The 15,275-nt window shown below is 39.0% G+C and overlaps 2 protein-coding genes across 2 annotated transcripts; both read right to left on the reverse strand.

Annotated features, from left to right (window-relative positions):
- Positions 1–1,589: 1,589 nt before the first annotated feature.
- Positions 1,590–8,785, reverse strand: LOC129444553 (uncharacterized). The gene is made up of 4 exons (XM_073863745.1): positions 5,157–8,785; positions 4,969–5,058; positions 4,791–4,870; positions 1,590–4,607 (listed from the first exon to the last, which is right to left on the reverse strand). The coding sequence occupies exon 1, from the start codon at positions 8,347–8,349 to the stop codon at positions 7,375–7,377; it is 975 nt and encodes a 324-aa protein (XP_073719846.1). The 5' UTR covers positions 8,350–8,785; the 3' UTR covers positions 1,590–4,607; positions 4,791–4,870; positions 4,969–5,058; positions 5,157–7,374.
- A 115-nt stretch (positions 8,786–8,900) lies between these two features.
- Positions 8,901–14,164, reverse strand: LOC129444548 (uncharacterized). Its single transcript, XM_055205279.2, has 2 exons — positions 13,814–14,164; positions 8,901–13,468 (listed from the first exon to the last, which is right to left on the reverse strand). Exon 2 carries the CDS (start codon positions 13,009–13,011, stop codon positions 8,953–8,955), a length of 4,059 nt encoding a protein of 1,352 aa, XP_055061254.2. The 5' UTR covers positions 13,012–13,468; positions 13,814–14,164; the 3' UTR covers positions 8,901–8,952.
- Between the last annotated feature and the right edge of the window lie 1,111 nt (positions 14,165–15,275).

Consider the following 15,275-nt stretch of genomic DNA (forward strand, 5'->3'; position numbering starts at 1 on the left):
GTCACCTCACTTCCTATGCAACAAAGTCTTGGCCTGCTTCTGAACCTGGACACAGACTGCTTCAACGTCCAATTCCAACAGGATAGAAGGCATTACATTAGGTGTGGACTACTGTCTGTAATTAACAGTTTGTACGATCCACTAGGATTTGTGGCCCCTCACAATTTAAAGCAAAGTACTGCTGAGAGAGCTAACTGAGAATGTCGCTGAGTGGGATGCAAGGTGTGAGAGGAATAGAAAGATTCTATGCAAGAACTGCAACATGTACAAGTCCCAAGAAGCTACGGGCCCACATAATTGTCAGGAGCTAAGTTCAAGGAGCTCTGTGTGTTTTCTGATGCTTCCTAGCAAGTAATCGCAGCAGTTGTTTACCTCAAAACAGTTGACTTGGATGGTAACTGTCACATGGGGTTCATTACAGGCAAATCAAGGCTAGCACCACAACCAGAGCTCACTATGCCTTGTCTGGAACTCTGCGCGGCTGTCTTAGCTGTGAACATAATGGAAAACATCACTGCGGAGATTGCTGTGAAATCTGATGAGATTACCTTCTTCACGGATAGTCAAGTTGTCCTTGGATATATCCATAATGAGAAACATAGATTTCATGTCTACGTAAGCAACCGTGTACAAAGAATCCGAAACAGCAGCAATCCAGAACAATGGCATTATGTGAGCTCTCGTCCAATACTGTGTTATGTGCCGCAGACTCAGGAGGGGCTGCGAGACTCAAAAGATGGCAGATTTGCCCACATGTGGGCTTAGATTTGTTTGGCCACTGGCCTGTATCTCACATTAAAAGAGGTGGAAACTCCTGTATACACCACTGATTTTCGGAAGTATCTACTAGTTCCACTCAGGGTAACACTGCATGAAAAGAGGTGTATCCGTACTTGGAAACTTCTGTAAACACCACTGATTTTCGGAAGTATCTACTAGTTCCACTGAGGGTAAACTTCTAATTCCACCAAGTTAGGAAACTCCTGTAATGATACCAATTCGGATGTATCTTGCTGAGGGGATATCCCCGTGGTATATGTAGCCGTTTGTTGCCATGGCAAGTAATCCCATTGAAGATTTTGTCAGGGGCCACTTTCACACCTACAGAGGTACTGGAATTTCACACCTTTGCACAATCCTAGTCTCCCCATTGGTGTTTAATCTCAACACTGATTGGTTGCTTTTAAAAACCCCTCCCAAAACTCTTGGGACACTAATTTGAAACTTTCCAGTTGAGATGATTTCATTGGTTACACTTTGTATTAAGCCCAACCCAAGCCCTCATAGCGTAGTGACTTGATTGGTTATTTGCCTGCTATGCAGATAGACTACACCCCCCCCACTATATACTACTATACAACCCCCAAAACCCTTAAAAAATAAACTTGAATTGAGTTTGAAATGTTTATTTAATAAAAAACTGAACTGTCACAATCACAAAATAATATTATACACAAATATTAAAAGTTGCATACATAAACAATACTATTTAACTCAAATATACAGACAGATAAAGCAATATAAGAGTAAAATATAACAAAATGTAAGAAACAATGAAAACTACGTTTAAAGCAGTACAATGTAATGTAGCAGTGGCGGCTCATGACTGCTCATCTGAGGGGCGCAAATTCAAAATATGTGTTCAAAGTGTTGTGTGTTGCTTGTGTTTTCAAAATGTGTTTGTTGCTTCATGTAAACCATGTGCATCACGTGTTTAGTCAAAACAGGTGATGCACATACACGCACTCGACACACAGAACACATATTTTGAAATTGTGAACCACACAAGTGACGGGCTATATACACATGTTGTGACGAACTTCACATCGATTGCTCACAAAATAAAAGAAGTCCACAGCCGCCACTGTAATGTAGTAAATGATCTAAATAAAATGAACAACAAATATTGATCTTGCTTTAAGAAATCAGTCCTACACTGCAACAAATGACTCTTACTTAGTATTTTTGTCTTGTTTTTAATATAAATATTATTTAGATTAAAATGCTTTTCCTTGATTAACAGAAATTAAGAAAATAAGTCTAGTTTTTTATAAAAAAAATAATAATAATACATTTGTGAATTTGAATGCTTAAAACAAGCAAAAATATCTGCCAATGGTGTGAAAAAAGAAATCATAAAATAAGTTTTTATTTTTTCTTAAAAACTTAATTCAAGCTAAATTTTCTGACCCCATTGTCAGATATTTTTGTTTGTTTTAGGCATAAATCTACTTAAATTGTATATTTTTGTCTTAAAACTAGACATTTTACTTATGTAATTTTGCTCATCAAGAAACTACATCTTGATTTAAGAATTTTTAGTTTTTCTACTGAAAACAAGATGAAAATACTAAGTTAGAAAGTGATTTTTTGCAGTGTAGATTCAATTGCAGAGCTCTGTCTTGGAATTATTCAAACATTTCTCACTGTACAACCTAAAAGTTAACTCAACTCAAACCATTTAAGGAAACCGGTTGCATTAAACTAGTGCTTCCCAATCCTGGTCCTCGAAGCCCCCCTCCCAGACAGTTTTAGATGTCTCCTTATTTATTTAAAACACCTAATTTAACTTATCCGCCTCCTTCCAAATTGGTAAACATGTCTCCCTAACAAGCTGATGAGGTAAATCAGGTGTGTTTTAATAAGGGAGGGGGGCCTCGAGGACCAGGATTGGGAAACACTGTATTAAACCATTTCAGTTTTAAAACACATAGGGACTGTTTACACTTGGTATTAAGATGTGTTTTCATCGATTGGATCACAAGTGGACGAGAGAGACACATCACGTTTACACCTGGTATTTAAATTCATCTCTTCTGTCCACATTCGACCGCTTCTGTCCTGAATACTGTGAGATGGTGGTCTGTGAGACGGTGGGCGAATCCCTCTGCTGTCATTCAAATGCGAGCGGGAGTAATTATGAGTTATATGGACGCAAACTAATTATGTCGGAGTACACTGCTGGTTTAGCACTGCAAGTAAACATGCTGCAATGTGTTTTGTATGTTTATATGTTATAAATTTATCTGAATTTTCAGCGCAATTGATGTAATAGTATCACTTTCACACGCTTTCAAAACGAAACTACAGAGACCAGCAGCTTTAGTTTTATCATTGAAAGGCCAAAAATAGCGCTGTTCACGCCAGAAGTCAGAAAAGACGTAATACTTGTGTTTAGTACCTCAGATTAGATAAATGGGGGCGAAGAAAAGGCGGTCACGTGTGGCTGTTCAAACACATTCAACCACATGTGCGTTTACACTACAAAAGCAATCCGATCGAAAGGGGTTTCGACTATCTCTGAATGTGGTTGAAAGTGGACGAGCTCAAAGCGTTTTGAACACCGTTTACACCTGGCATTAATGTCGTCCACTTGTGATCCGATCAATGAAAATGCATGTTAATGCCAAGTGTTAACAGCCTCATACATTTGAGTACTGTGAAACAAATTGAGTCATATGCAGATATGCAGTTCACACTACTTGAATATAAGTGCATAATTGCATATGACTCAAGTTCACAGCACTCAAACCCGAGTAGCAACGAACGCTAATGGGGATCACTGAACTCCACAAAATCATTTAAAGATGTGCAGAGTCGCGTTACTCATGTACATAAATACTTCAGATTTAAAGGGATAGTTCACCCAAAAATGAAAATAATGACTCACCCTCAGCTTTTTGTGTGTACCGTAAGCTTCATTTACAGTCCGAGGGAAACGCACGCTGTACGTTTGAAAAAAAAAACCACTTTGCAAACATGTCTGAGGATAACACGTCAGCCATGTCACTGCAGTCACAACAGAACCGGAAGAGAAGACAATGCTGAATAAAGTCACACATTCTAACTGACCCACTGATGTTGCATGGACTACTTTGATGATGTTTTTATTACCTTTCTGGACATTGATAGTAAACCGTACATAGATTTTCAATGAAGGGTCAGCAAGCTCTCGGACTAAATATAAAACATCTTAAACTGTGTTCCGAAGATGAACGGAGGTCTTACAAGTTTGGAACGACATGAGGGTGAGTCATTAATGACATCATTTTCATTTTTGGGCGAACTAAGGTGCTAATCACACCAAACGCGTTTTAAACGCTTGGAAACGCAAGGCGCGACGCACTGCCTTTTTTAAAAAGAGCAGCGCGACGCAAACACATTCAACCACATGTGCGTTTACACTACAAAAGCAATCCGATCGAAAGGGGTTTCGACTACCTCTGAATGTGGTTGAAAGTGGACGAGCTCAAAGCGTTTTAAACACCGTTTACACCTGGCATTAATGTCGTCCACTTGTGATCCGATCTATGAAAACGCATGTTAATGCCAAGTGTAAACAGCCTCATACATTTGAGTACTGTGAAACAAATTGAGTCATATGCAGATATGCAGTTCACACTACTTGAATATAAGTGCATAATTGCATATGACTCAAGCTCACAGCACCCAAATGCATGTGCCTCAAAACCCAAATGGCTCAAGGCAACCAGTTTCCTTAAATGGTTTGAGTTAAGTAACTGTTAGGTTTTACATTGTAAAGCATATACTTGTCAGCAAAGGTAACGTTGATGCACCCTCATCTGGACAGACATCTCTTTGGAGCCCTTTGGAAATATAAAAGTACATATAAATATTTGGCATAATACTAATACACATAAACATACACACAGACGACAAATCAAATGACATATAATTAAAGTTGTACATTTTAGAAAGTTTACATTAAACTGTACAAAGATACAACAACATATATGATCAAAGAACTTCATAAATGTACAGAATCTTACTTCATTTTCTGTGTTGATGTCCTCAGAGTCTCTGTGTCGTTCTGCAGCTCTATAATAGTAGGTTACTTCATTATAGTTGTCTATAAAACACAGAATAAAAAAATATAATCACATAAATCATAACACATCTATTTATTTTTTAACCTGTATAATTTAATAATTTCATTATTAAACTTACATCATTTTGGCCAGATTGCAGTCACACCAATTTCTTCAGTGTGTGGATCAGTCTGATGTTTTAGCTTTCACTGTTAAGTCATTATATTTCCTGTGAAACACAGAATTAAAAATCAAACTCACGTAAATCATAACACATCTATTTAATTTTTAACCTGTATAATTTAATAATTTAATTATTAAACTTACATCATTTTGGCCAGATTGCAGTCAGACCAATTTCTTCAGTGTTTGGATCAGTCTGATGTTTTAGCTTTCACTGTACATCATTATATTTCTCTGGCAAACACAGAATTAAAAATCAAATCACATACATCATAACACATCTATTTACTATTTAACTACTAATTAGTTAAAATATATTATGACTCCAAGCTTCTTTACAATAGCATATAGGTTATGTCAAAGTGAAGCTGGCTTTGTTACAAATCAAAAACCGGCTTGCAAAATAAGCAGCATCTACCAGAACTAAAGCAATGAGCTTTTAGTTTTAAACAACAGAAGATATAATTTAAAATAGCAGAGAAACACTTTCTAGCTGCTTACATTTACAACACATGAGTTACTGGTGTTTTGCTTTTAAGCAAATCACATCTCATCTTGGCTTCTTTAAAGTTTTGTTTTAAAAAATGTAAACATCGAATTAATTATTTTAACAGCCCGTTATGCATGTAACGTTTACTTCGCGTATTGTTAACCCTCGTGTTTACTGTTGTGTAAGTTACCGCGTATACTCTTAATGTTTTACTGTGTGTGATTTAAATTCAAACACTTTAAAGACAAAAATGACCTAGGTGAAAAAAAATCTATTAAAAATATACTTTAAAAAAGTGTACTAAGTATATTTTCTATATTTTGTACTATGTTCGTCAAATCCAAGTATAGTTAAGTGTACTCAATTATGTATTAACTTCAACTTAACATCTATTTGAGTGTACTTTAAAGAGTAACTAAACCCTTAACCAATTTTTTTTAGGTAATGATCTGTAAGAATGATGCTTTATTAGTGCTGTTCATTGATTTTAGAAAGTTTTTTGACATTTGGATATAAAGTGTTTCAATACTGCAATATATGGTGTAAAAACGTCTGAGTGCTGCCCTCTTCAGGTTAAACGGTGGCTACTGCAGTTGAATTTTCCTATTGGATGTTGAGTCCAAAAAATGACTCGTGACGTCAGCAGATTCAAGCTCACCACGCCCTTGTTACGATCTCACCACACACTTGGTACGAGCTTAGTTCGTCCCCTCTATCTCTGTTGGGATCTGCCCACTTTTCTTGCATTTTTCAAATATTGCCAGTGGGCGGAGTCAGGCTCTGATCAGGGGTTTAGTTACGCTTTAAGTGTAAATTGTATACTAAAATGGAACAACTTTTTTAAACTTCAAGTGTACTAAAATACACTACTGAAAATCAAGATAAATCAGCAATTAAGCAAACTTACAGTACAATTGCATTGTATCACCATTCTAATGGAAATACACTTAAAAAGCCATTGCAGCACAAATTATAGTTGCGTTTAAGTACATTTTGTGCACACTGCTATCATACTTATAATTACTGTAAACCATGTCAATTTAGTATGCCTCTGTAATATTTCAAGCGATCTACAAATGCACTTTCTAACTATTTTTAGTGCTTTTAAAGTGTCCCACTATGAGAATAATAATGTTTTTGAAGTGAAGTTCAATTACAACCTAAACATCATAGACACGTACTTTCTGTACTGTTCTCATTGCAACTACCAATGCAATTTAACAGCCAGCCAAACTCCATCCATAAAGTACAGACGAGTCAGGATTCATCTTAGTCTTTGACGTTTAATAAGATGCCAGGTACATTATGAATTAAGAGTAAAACTGCAAAAACAGCAAATAAACAACAATCAGAGAAATTAACCAATGACTAAAGAGCATTCATGTAAGTATGTCTGAAAATAGCCCAAATTAAATCAATGTCATCAATTTACTTAAATGGGATTATCAGATGACCAAGAAATTGATAAAACATACAAATATTGACTCATACAGAAGTTATCTTATCAAAATAGATTGAGATTAACACATTGAATGCTGTCAAACAAAGCTAAGCTAATAGCTAAAGGCTGTCATCACAAAAATGACATTAAATCAAAGCCCTGAATAAACTTATCACAAATATATGAAAATATGTATCAAGTATTATGTAAAGAAGAATTAACTTACAGATGATGCTTTTACAAACACAAAACAAAGGATGGCATCTGAAGATTCAGGAGCTGACTGCATGAGAAATGTGATCACTTATTTTATCTGGAGAACTGCCACTAGGGGGCACCAAACCAAACAACTATACATACAATACAAGTGACAAGTAAACTTGGAGCAGAACACTCCCCGCCAGACATCCTAAGGATGTCTCATTTAAGTATTAATTGTCATTAGACAACAGAAGAATAACCTCTGTAATTGGTCTAAGATACTTTACATCCTTTCCAGATCCACTTTTTGTAACTTTCAACTGAACTTTGCGTACTCTCCCATCAGCGCTAGGAAAAACTTTGGACACAAGAGCCATAGGCCACTCATTACGAGGGCTCTGATTGTCTTTAAGAAGGACAAGATCACCTTCTTTAATGCCAGGTTGAGTACTAGTCCACTTGCAACGACTTTGTAGTGTTGGGAGATACTCGCGTCTCCAGCGATACCAAAAGTTGTCAGCGAGGCTCTGCACCTGCTTCCACTGTTGCCTGAACATGTCACTACCTGAGAAGTTGCCAGGAGATGGTGGAACACCGACCTTCTGAGTCAGAAGCATTGCAGGAGTTAGAATGAGAGGAGAGTCAGGGTCTGAGGAGATTGGAACTAAGGGCCTTGCATTAATTATTGCTGAAATTTCAGCCATGAAAGTGCATAGGACTTCGTGTGAAAGGGGACGAGATTTGTACTGCAGCAACATTGAGTCCAGAATCCTCTTTACTACACCTATCAAACGCTCCCAAGCTCCCCCCATGTGTGAAGCATGGGGCGGTTTGAATTCCCATGAGCAAGAGCAGTTTGTGAGGTATTCTTGGATCTTTGGGTCCTTCATGATTTTGGAGAATCCCAGTTCTTTGCTTGCAGCTACAAAGTTAGTTCCACAATCGGACCGAAATTGTTTCACTGGCCCTCTAATGGCAAAAAATCTCCGTAGTGCGTTTATACAGCTGGAGGTGTCAAGGGATTCAATTATCTCTATGTGAACAGCACGTGTGGACATACAAGTGAAGAGAATGGCCCAGCGCTTGCTCTCTGCGTGACCTCCTCTTGTACAACGAGCTGATACTGAAAAAGGACCAAACACATCCAAGCCAACATAAGTTAAAGGTGGGGATGTAATAAGACGTTCCTCTGGAAGGTCAGACATTTTCTGAATTTCTGTACTCCCACGTAACTTCCTGCACACAACACACTTATGTATGACACTACTAATAGATCTCTTTCCATTAATCAGCCAGTATCCTCCAGTGCGCAAAGCTCCTTCAGTGAAAAGACGTCCCTGATGCTTCACTTGATCGTGGAAATGACGAATTAGTAGGGTGGAGATATGATGACGTCCAGGTAAGACAATGGGGTTTCTCTCATTACTGACCACAGGTGCATGTGTTAGACGACCCCCGACTCTGATTAGTCCATCTTCACCCAGAACAGGATTCAACTTGATCAGAGGACTGTTCTGAGAGATTTCAACATTTTTCTTAAAAGCACTGTACTCTTCAGGAAAAACAGACTTTTGGACAGATAGAAGAATGACCTTTTTAGCTTGGGCTAACTCACTCTGGCAGTAAGGCTGATGACACTTCTGCCAGCCTCTATGTGTGCATGTCTGTCCTTTAGACTCAGAGTGAAAGGAACTGGCAACGTGGATCAAGCATGTCACTCCTCTCAACCGTGACTTCCATGTTGAAAAGCGTTCAAAACGTTCTGGGTTAAGTGAGTTCTCAGTTATACTAGTGGCGGCAGTGCTTGCTTAAGGTAAAGGACGAACCTCTGAATCTGTCTCTGGGTTCACCAGCTCAAAGTTCTCTTGCAAGGTTAGCTCACTTTCCGTAGGTTTAGAAAGAAAGTCTGGTCCTGTCAACCACATGGAGTGTGTAAGAAGAGAAGCTGGAACAGACCTGGACGCACAGTCGGCTGGATTGTGCTCGGTAGGCACATAATGCCATTGCTCAGCCTTTGAGGATTGCCTGATTCTTTGAACACGATTGTGCACATACACGTAAAACCTCCTACTTTCATTGTGTATGTAACCCAATACGACTTTGCTGTCACAGAAGAACTTTACAGAGTCTGGTTCGAAATCAATCTCGTCCAAGATTAGATCTGATATCTCAACAGCTAATACAGCTGCGCAAAGTTCTAATCTAGGAATTGTAGGTTCGTCTGGAGGTGTCAATTTAGCTTTACCCAAGACAAAACCAATGTTGATCTGTCCATCTTCATGGATTATCCTAAGATATGCTACTGCTCCAATAGCCTTGAAGGAGGCATCTGAAAATATGCACAGCTCCTTAAATTTTGCCTTTGAGAGTGACTTCAAGCTATATGTCCTTTGAACATGAACTCTTTCCAGGTCTTGCAATGAATTTCTCCACATTTCCCACTCCCTGCATTTCTCTTCAGGGAGAGGCTCGTCCCAGTTTTCTATTCCTTTTGACAGCTCTCTTAACAAGAATCTACCATGAATTGTTACAGGCGCTGCAAAGCCCAAAGGGTCATACAAGCTATTAACAGTGGAGAGAATGCCACGGCGTGTCAGAGGTTTGCTGTTATCTGGTGAGTGGAATGTAAAGGTGTCTGTTGATATTTCCCAGTTCAGGCCGAGACTACGTTGAGCTGGTATGGTTTCATCTCCAAAATCAAGATCTTTGACACCTTTAGCGCAGTCTTCAGGTGGAAAGGCTGCCAGCACTAATGGGCTGTTTGACATTATCTTGTGGAGCCTTAAGTTCGATTCTGCCAGGGATGCTTGTGTCCTGCGAAGTAAGTCGACAGCTTCAGCAGCAGTCGGAAATGACCTCAAACCATCATCCACATAAAAATCTCTCTTCACAAAGTTGTAGGTGTCAGTTCCATGCATAAGCTCTCCTTCTTTGGCAGCCCGATGAAGTCCGTAAATCGCCACTGCAGGGGAGGGACTATTTCCGAACACATGGACTTTCATCCTACATTCAATCACATCCTTTTCGAGATCATGATCACGGAACCACAGGAACCTCAAATAATATCTGTGATCTTCTCTCACTGTGAAACAGTGGAACATTTGCTGTATATCGGCAGTCACAGCAACAAGCTCCTTTCTGAACCGAATCAGCACACCTAACAAACTGTTGTTTAAGTCTGGTCCTGTCAAAAGGATGCTATTTAGTGAGAGACCCTGATATTGAGAGCTGGAATCAAACACCACTCTAATTTGGTTGGGCTTTTTTGGGTGATAAACCCCAAAGTATGGTAAATACCAGCGTTCCTGATCAATGCTTAGGGGAGCAGCATACTCTGCATGATCGTTTTCAAACAACCTTTGCATGAAGTCTGTGAACTGCTGATTCATCTCTGGTCTTTTCAGCAAAGTCCAACGAAGAGAATAGAGACGAGTAAGAGCATGCTCTCTGTTATTGGGAAGAAGAGGTCTAGGGTGTCTGAAGGGAAGAGGACCCACCCAGCTATTGTCGCTGTCTCTGAAAAACTCATTGTCCATTATCTCCAGGAAGATATGATCCTCAACAGACAGAGCAGGTTTGTCGTCATCTCTTGTGCGTTTAAACACGGAACAGCCAAGGAGATTTTCTCTGCTTGCACATGCACCCTTGTAGATATGAGGGATACCTTGTGCTTCAGCTGTGAGACATAAGCTATCCTTCAAGTTGATGTGACTTTGACATGGGGGAAAGTATGAGGTTCTACCATTGTCCAGCACATGTGTCTTGCAACTTAACACACTTGGCTTGTGAGAATTACCCAAGCACACATCTCCTATTATAAGCCAGCCTAAATCTGTCTTAATGGCAAAGGGATCATTGTGAGGCCCATTTATCTGGCGTCTCACCTTATGAACTCTCAGAGCGTCACGACCCAACAGCATGAGGATCTGGGCACTATCATCCATTTCTGGAATCTCAGAGGCTATTCTTCTTAGATGAGGATGATTTTGAGCAACCTCTGGAGTAGGTATTTCTGCCCTGTTATCTGGAATATTGTTGCACTCGATTCGAGTAGGTAGTGTCAGGCTAATATTACCACTAACAGGCTCTATCTGAAATCCATTGGCTCTCCGTCCAGAAGCTTCAATAGTTCCGGCACAGGTTTTGAGGAGATATGGAGAAGTCTGACTATTTATGCTGAAAAACTCGAAAAACTCTGATCTTACTAGTGACCTATTGCTCTGGTCATCGAGCATTGCATACATTTTTACAGCGGCTTCTGGACGGCCCTTGGGATACACTCTAACTAAGCATATCTTAGAACAAGATTTAGCTGGCAATCCTTCCCCACAGACTTTAGTACAGGCACTGTTCACAGGAGGCGTTGAACGTTCTTTTTCCTCCCCGCCATGATCTGAAGAGCTTTTGGAGACCCATGGTGCGGGTCCTGGATGGAGAGCAGTGTTGTGGTCTTCACTGTCACATTCCATACACTTTACTGCAACTTTACAATTGCGTGCGATGTGGGAAGAAGATGCACAACATCGAAAACAGATACCATGTTCCTTCAAATAGGCCTTTCGTTCCTCCATTGGCTTCATTCGAAAACCACGACACTTTTTCAGTGGATGTGGTTTATTATGTATCGGGCAGAGCTTGGGGTTTTCATCACTGGTGCTCGAGTCCTTGCTGGGGTAGGCCTTTTGAGAGACGTCAATTTTATGAACAGAAATGGGCATCCTCTGTGCTTGTTTGCTCAAGAATTTCTCACTTTTAGGAGGACCAGCAGTCATGAAACTTGGATCATTTCTGGCCTTTGCCTCGTAACAGACGAAGTTAACAAAATACCAGAAAGGAGGAAAGGTGGCATTATACTGTTCTTTATATTTCATGCCATGAGAGAGCCATTTCTCTTGAAGGAAGTATGGTAGCTTTTCCACTATGGGATTTAGTCCTCTAGCAGTATCCAGATATGTAAGGCCAGGCAGATAGCCATCTTGCTTGGCCGCCTGTAGTTCAGTCAGGAGATCGCCTAACTCTCTCAACTTGATAAAGTCCTTATTAAGAACTCTGGGAAAATTTTCCAGCCTTTGCAGAAGTGCATTTTCAATTATCTCAGGTGCACCGTAGCATTCTGTTAATCTTTCCCAGGCATCGTGTAGCGCTGCCTTGGGATCACTGACATAAACTGACCGTAACCTTTTCACGTGATCAGATGATTCTTTGCCGAGCCATCTAATAAGCAGGTCCAGCTCTTTACCGGCTGTCAGGCCCAAACCATCTGTGGCTCCAACAAAGGCTGATTTCCATGCTCTAAAACTCTCAGGTCTGTCATCAAACTTGACGAGACTTGTATTTACAAGCTCACGACGTGCTAAATATTTTGCTAAGTCTAGCATACCTGAGGATTCTGGCTGGTGAAACGGAGCTGAATGTGACCATCCTGGGATAGGTGTCCTCTGAGAGAAACATGATGCATGAGGATTATATATTTCCTGTTTAACTTCATCTCTAAATGACAGATCAAGCGGCTGAGATGGCAGTTCAGTGAAGGCATCCTGTTCAGAATTCATTTTAATGAGACTATGAGCAGAACAGTTGGGGTCTGAGGTCTCAGGAAACAGTTTGTTGCTGCAATTTGAATTCTGAATGTCTGTTTCTTTTGGCTTATTTAGTTCCACCCCGTTTTGCATTTCAACATAGTCTTTGGTGCGCTCCACTTTGCTATGTGAAGACACAGAGAAGCTAGCACTTGAAATACTATCCTCAATTGCTGCTACAGCTGCTTCTAACACTTCTGCCTGGGCCAGAGCAGCAGCTTGTTCTTTTTCATGTTGGAGGACCTCCAAATCTGCCTCCATTTTGGCTTTGTCCAGTTTATGGGACATTTCTAATTTAATCTTGTCCAGTTTGATTGCATTTTCTTTCTTTACAAACGATACACGAGTTCGTGCCGCTTCCGCTTGAGCCTGTGCAGGCTGACATTCTTGATGACCGCGATGAGCGTGAGAATTGTGATTTTTGTGATGATCGTAATGAATGGGAGCGTTTTGAGCCCGCCTCAGAAGCTCGGTCTACTACGCTCATGGTTTCCTCTGCTTTTTCCTCTGCAGAGGCTGTAGGCTTCTTGTCGTGGTTCATGGTACAAATGTGACTGCAATCTTCTGCCATGTAACTTGATTTGCTTGTAGGATTAACATCTTTTTACTGTACTGTTCTCATTGCAACTATCAATGCAATTTAACAGCCAGCCAAACTCCATCCATAAAGTACAGACGAGTCAGGATTCATCTTAGTCTTTGACGTTTAATAAGATGCCAGGTACATTATGAATTAAGAGTAAAACTGCAAAAACAGCAAATAAACAACAATCAGAGAAATTAACCAATGACTAAAGAGCATTCATGTAAGTATGTCTGAAAATAGCCCAAATTAAATCAATGTCATCAATTTACTTAAATGGGATTATCAGATGACCAAGAAATTGATAAAACATACAAATATTGACTCATACAGAAGTTATCTTATCAAAATAGATTGAGATTAACACATTGAATGCTGTCAAACAAAGCTAAGCTAATAGCTAAAGGCTGTCATCACAAAAATGACATTAAATCAAAGCCCTGAATAAACTTATCACAAATATATGAAAATATGTATCAAGTATTATGTAAAGAAGAATTAACTTACAGATGATGCTTTTACAAACACAAAACAAAGGATGGCATCTGAAGATTCAGGAGCTGACTGCATGAGAAATGTGATCACTTATTTTATCTGGAGAACTGCCACAAGGGGGCACCAAACCAAACAACTATACATACAATACAAGTGACAAGTAAACTTGGAGCAGAACACTTTCAGTGCAATTTTATTATAGTGTATTTTTATATTTTACAGTGTTTCCCACAGATCTGAAATTTACTTGTGGTGGTAGCTCGTGAAAAGGGCAATCATTATATCCACCGACAAAAAATGGTCTACTATACATGTGACAAAGAACTAATTATGTGTGACACAACACAATACTTTGATTTATTAAACATTAATATTAATTTCACATTATAGTTCATTAATCTAACCACCCCAAACTTTCTTTGCCATAAACAAAGCTGACACTGTTTGTTAAAGCACCACGAAAACACTTTGTTTTTGCACTGATATATGAAGCAATTTGATGACCCCTTTTATCAAACTCAATTATATACAATACTATGTACAGTATATTAATAGACAGTGCAGGTCTATAGATTATAAATGTGACTGATTTTATAATGTTAATAATTTCTATTAGTTAGGCACTTTTACTGCTTCTGCTTTCTATTTCTCTTTTGCCAATTAAATCACTTAAACGTCGCACACCTGTGTGCGATAGGTGCGTAGGAAAAAAGGACTCGAAAGTCCAAATAGACAGATAAAAAAGAGAGGTCCCGCACACTATCCACTTGCAAAAAATTGAAAAGATTTATTGCAACGTTTCGATCTTTCGATCTTCTTCAGGCATCAAAACATCTATTACATACATTTGTCACTTCCGTGTATTTGAAAGGATTATCTTGACCAATCACATTGTCAAGGTCAAAACTAAACCAATCACAATGAGCAATAAAAAATCATCATAAGCTCATCACAACCAATCACAGTGAATGGAAAAATACATCATCATAAACTCATCACATTACAATAAATGGTAGAACTAATAAACTCATCATATTACAATGAATAATAGAATGTAATCTCATAAACTCGTCATATCACAATAGATAGTAGAACACATCCTCACAATAAAGGTCAATGAATGGTAGAATACATCTTCATACAGTCACCATCATAATAAATAATGTTTCCTCATACATTTAAGATTATAACATTACATTATAGATTGCCTCATCATTCATCCCGAAAGGAGATAACGTGTTTAAAGTAAAAATCCAAAAGAGTTCTCGTCTCTGTAAGAGCAATTCAATGTTTCCGCCTCTAGGTGGCATTCTGACTACCTCTATACCACAAAACCGTAAGGTTGACACATCATGATTATGAGATAGAAAGTGTGCCGTGACTGGATAATTTAAATTTTTTTCTCCTGATGGTGCTTTTATGTTCACTGATTCTTTGCTTTAGTTGACGTGAAGTTTTGCCAACATACCCCAGT

The sequence above is a fragment of the Misgurnus anguillicaudatus genome, chromosome 3 (assembly GCF_027580225.2).
Source record: "Misgurnus anguillicaudatus chromosome 3, ASM2758022v2, whole genome shotgun sequence".
NCBI lineage: Eukaryota > Metazoa > Chordata > Actinopteri > Cypriniformes > Cobitidae > Misgurnus > Misgurnus anguillicaudatus.

Bases quoted from the DNA above. Each gene is read 5' to 3' on its own strand.
- LOC129444553 (XM_073863745.1), bottom strand. From the start codon at position 8,349: ATGTCTGACCTTCCAGAGGAACGTCTTATTACATCCCCACCTTTAACT.
- LOC129444548 (XM_055205279.2), bottom strand. From the start codon at position 13,011: ATGTCCCATAAACTGGACAAAGCCAAAATGGAGGCAGATTTGGAGGTC.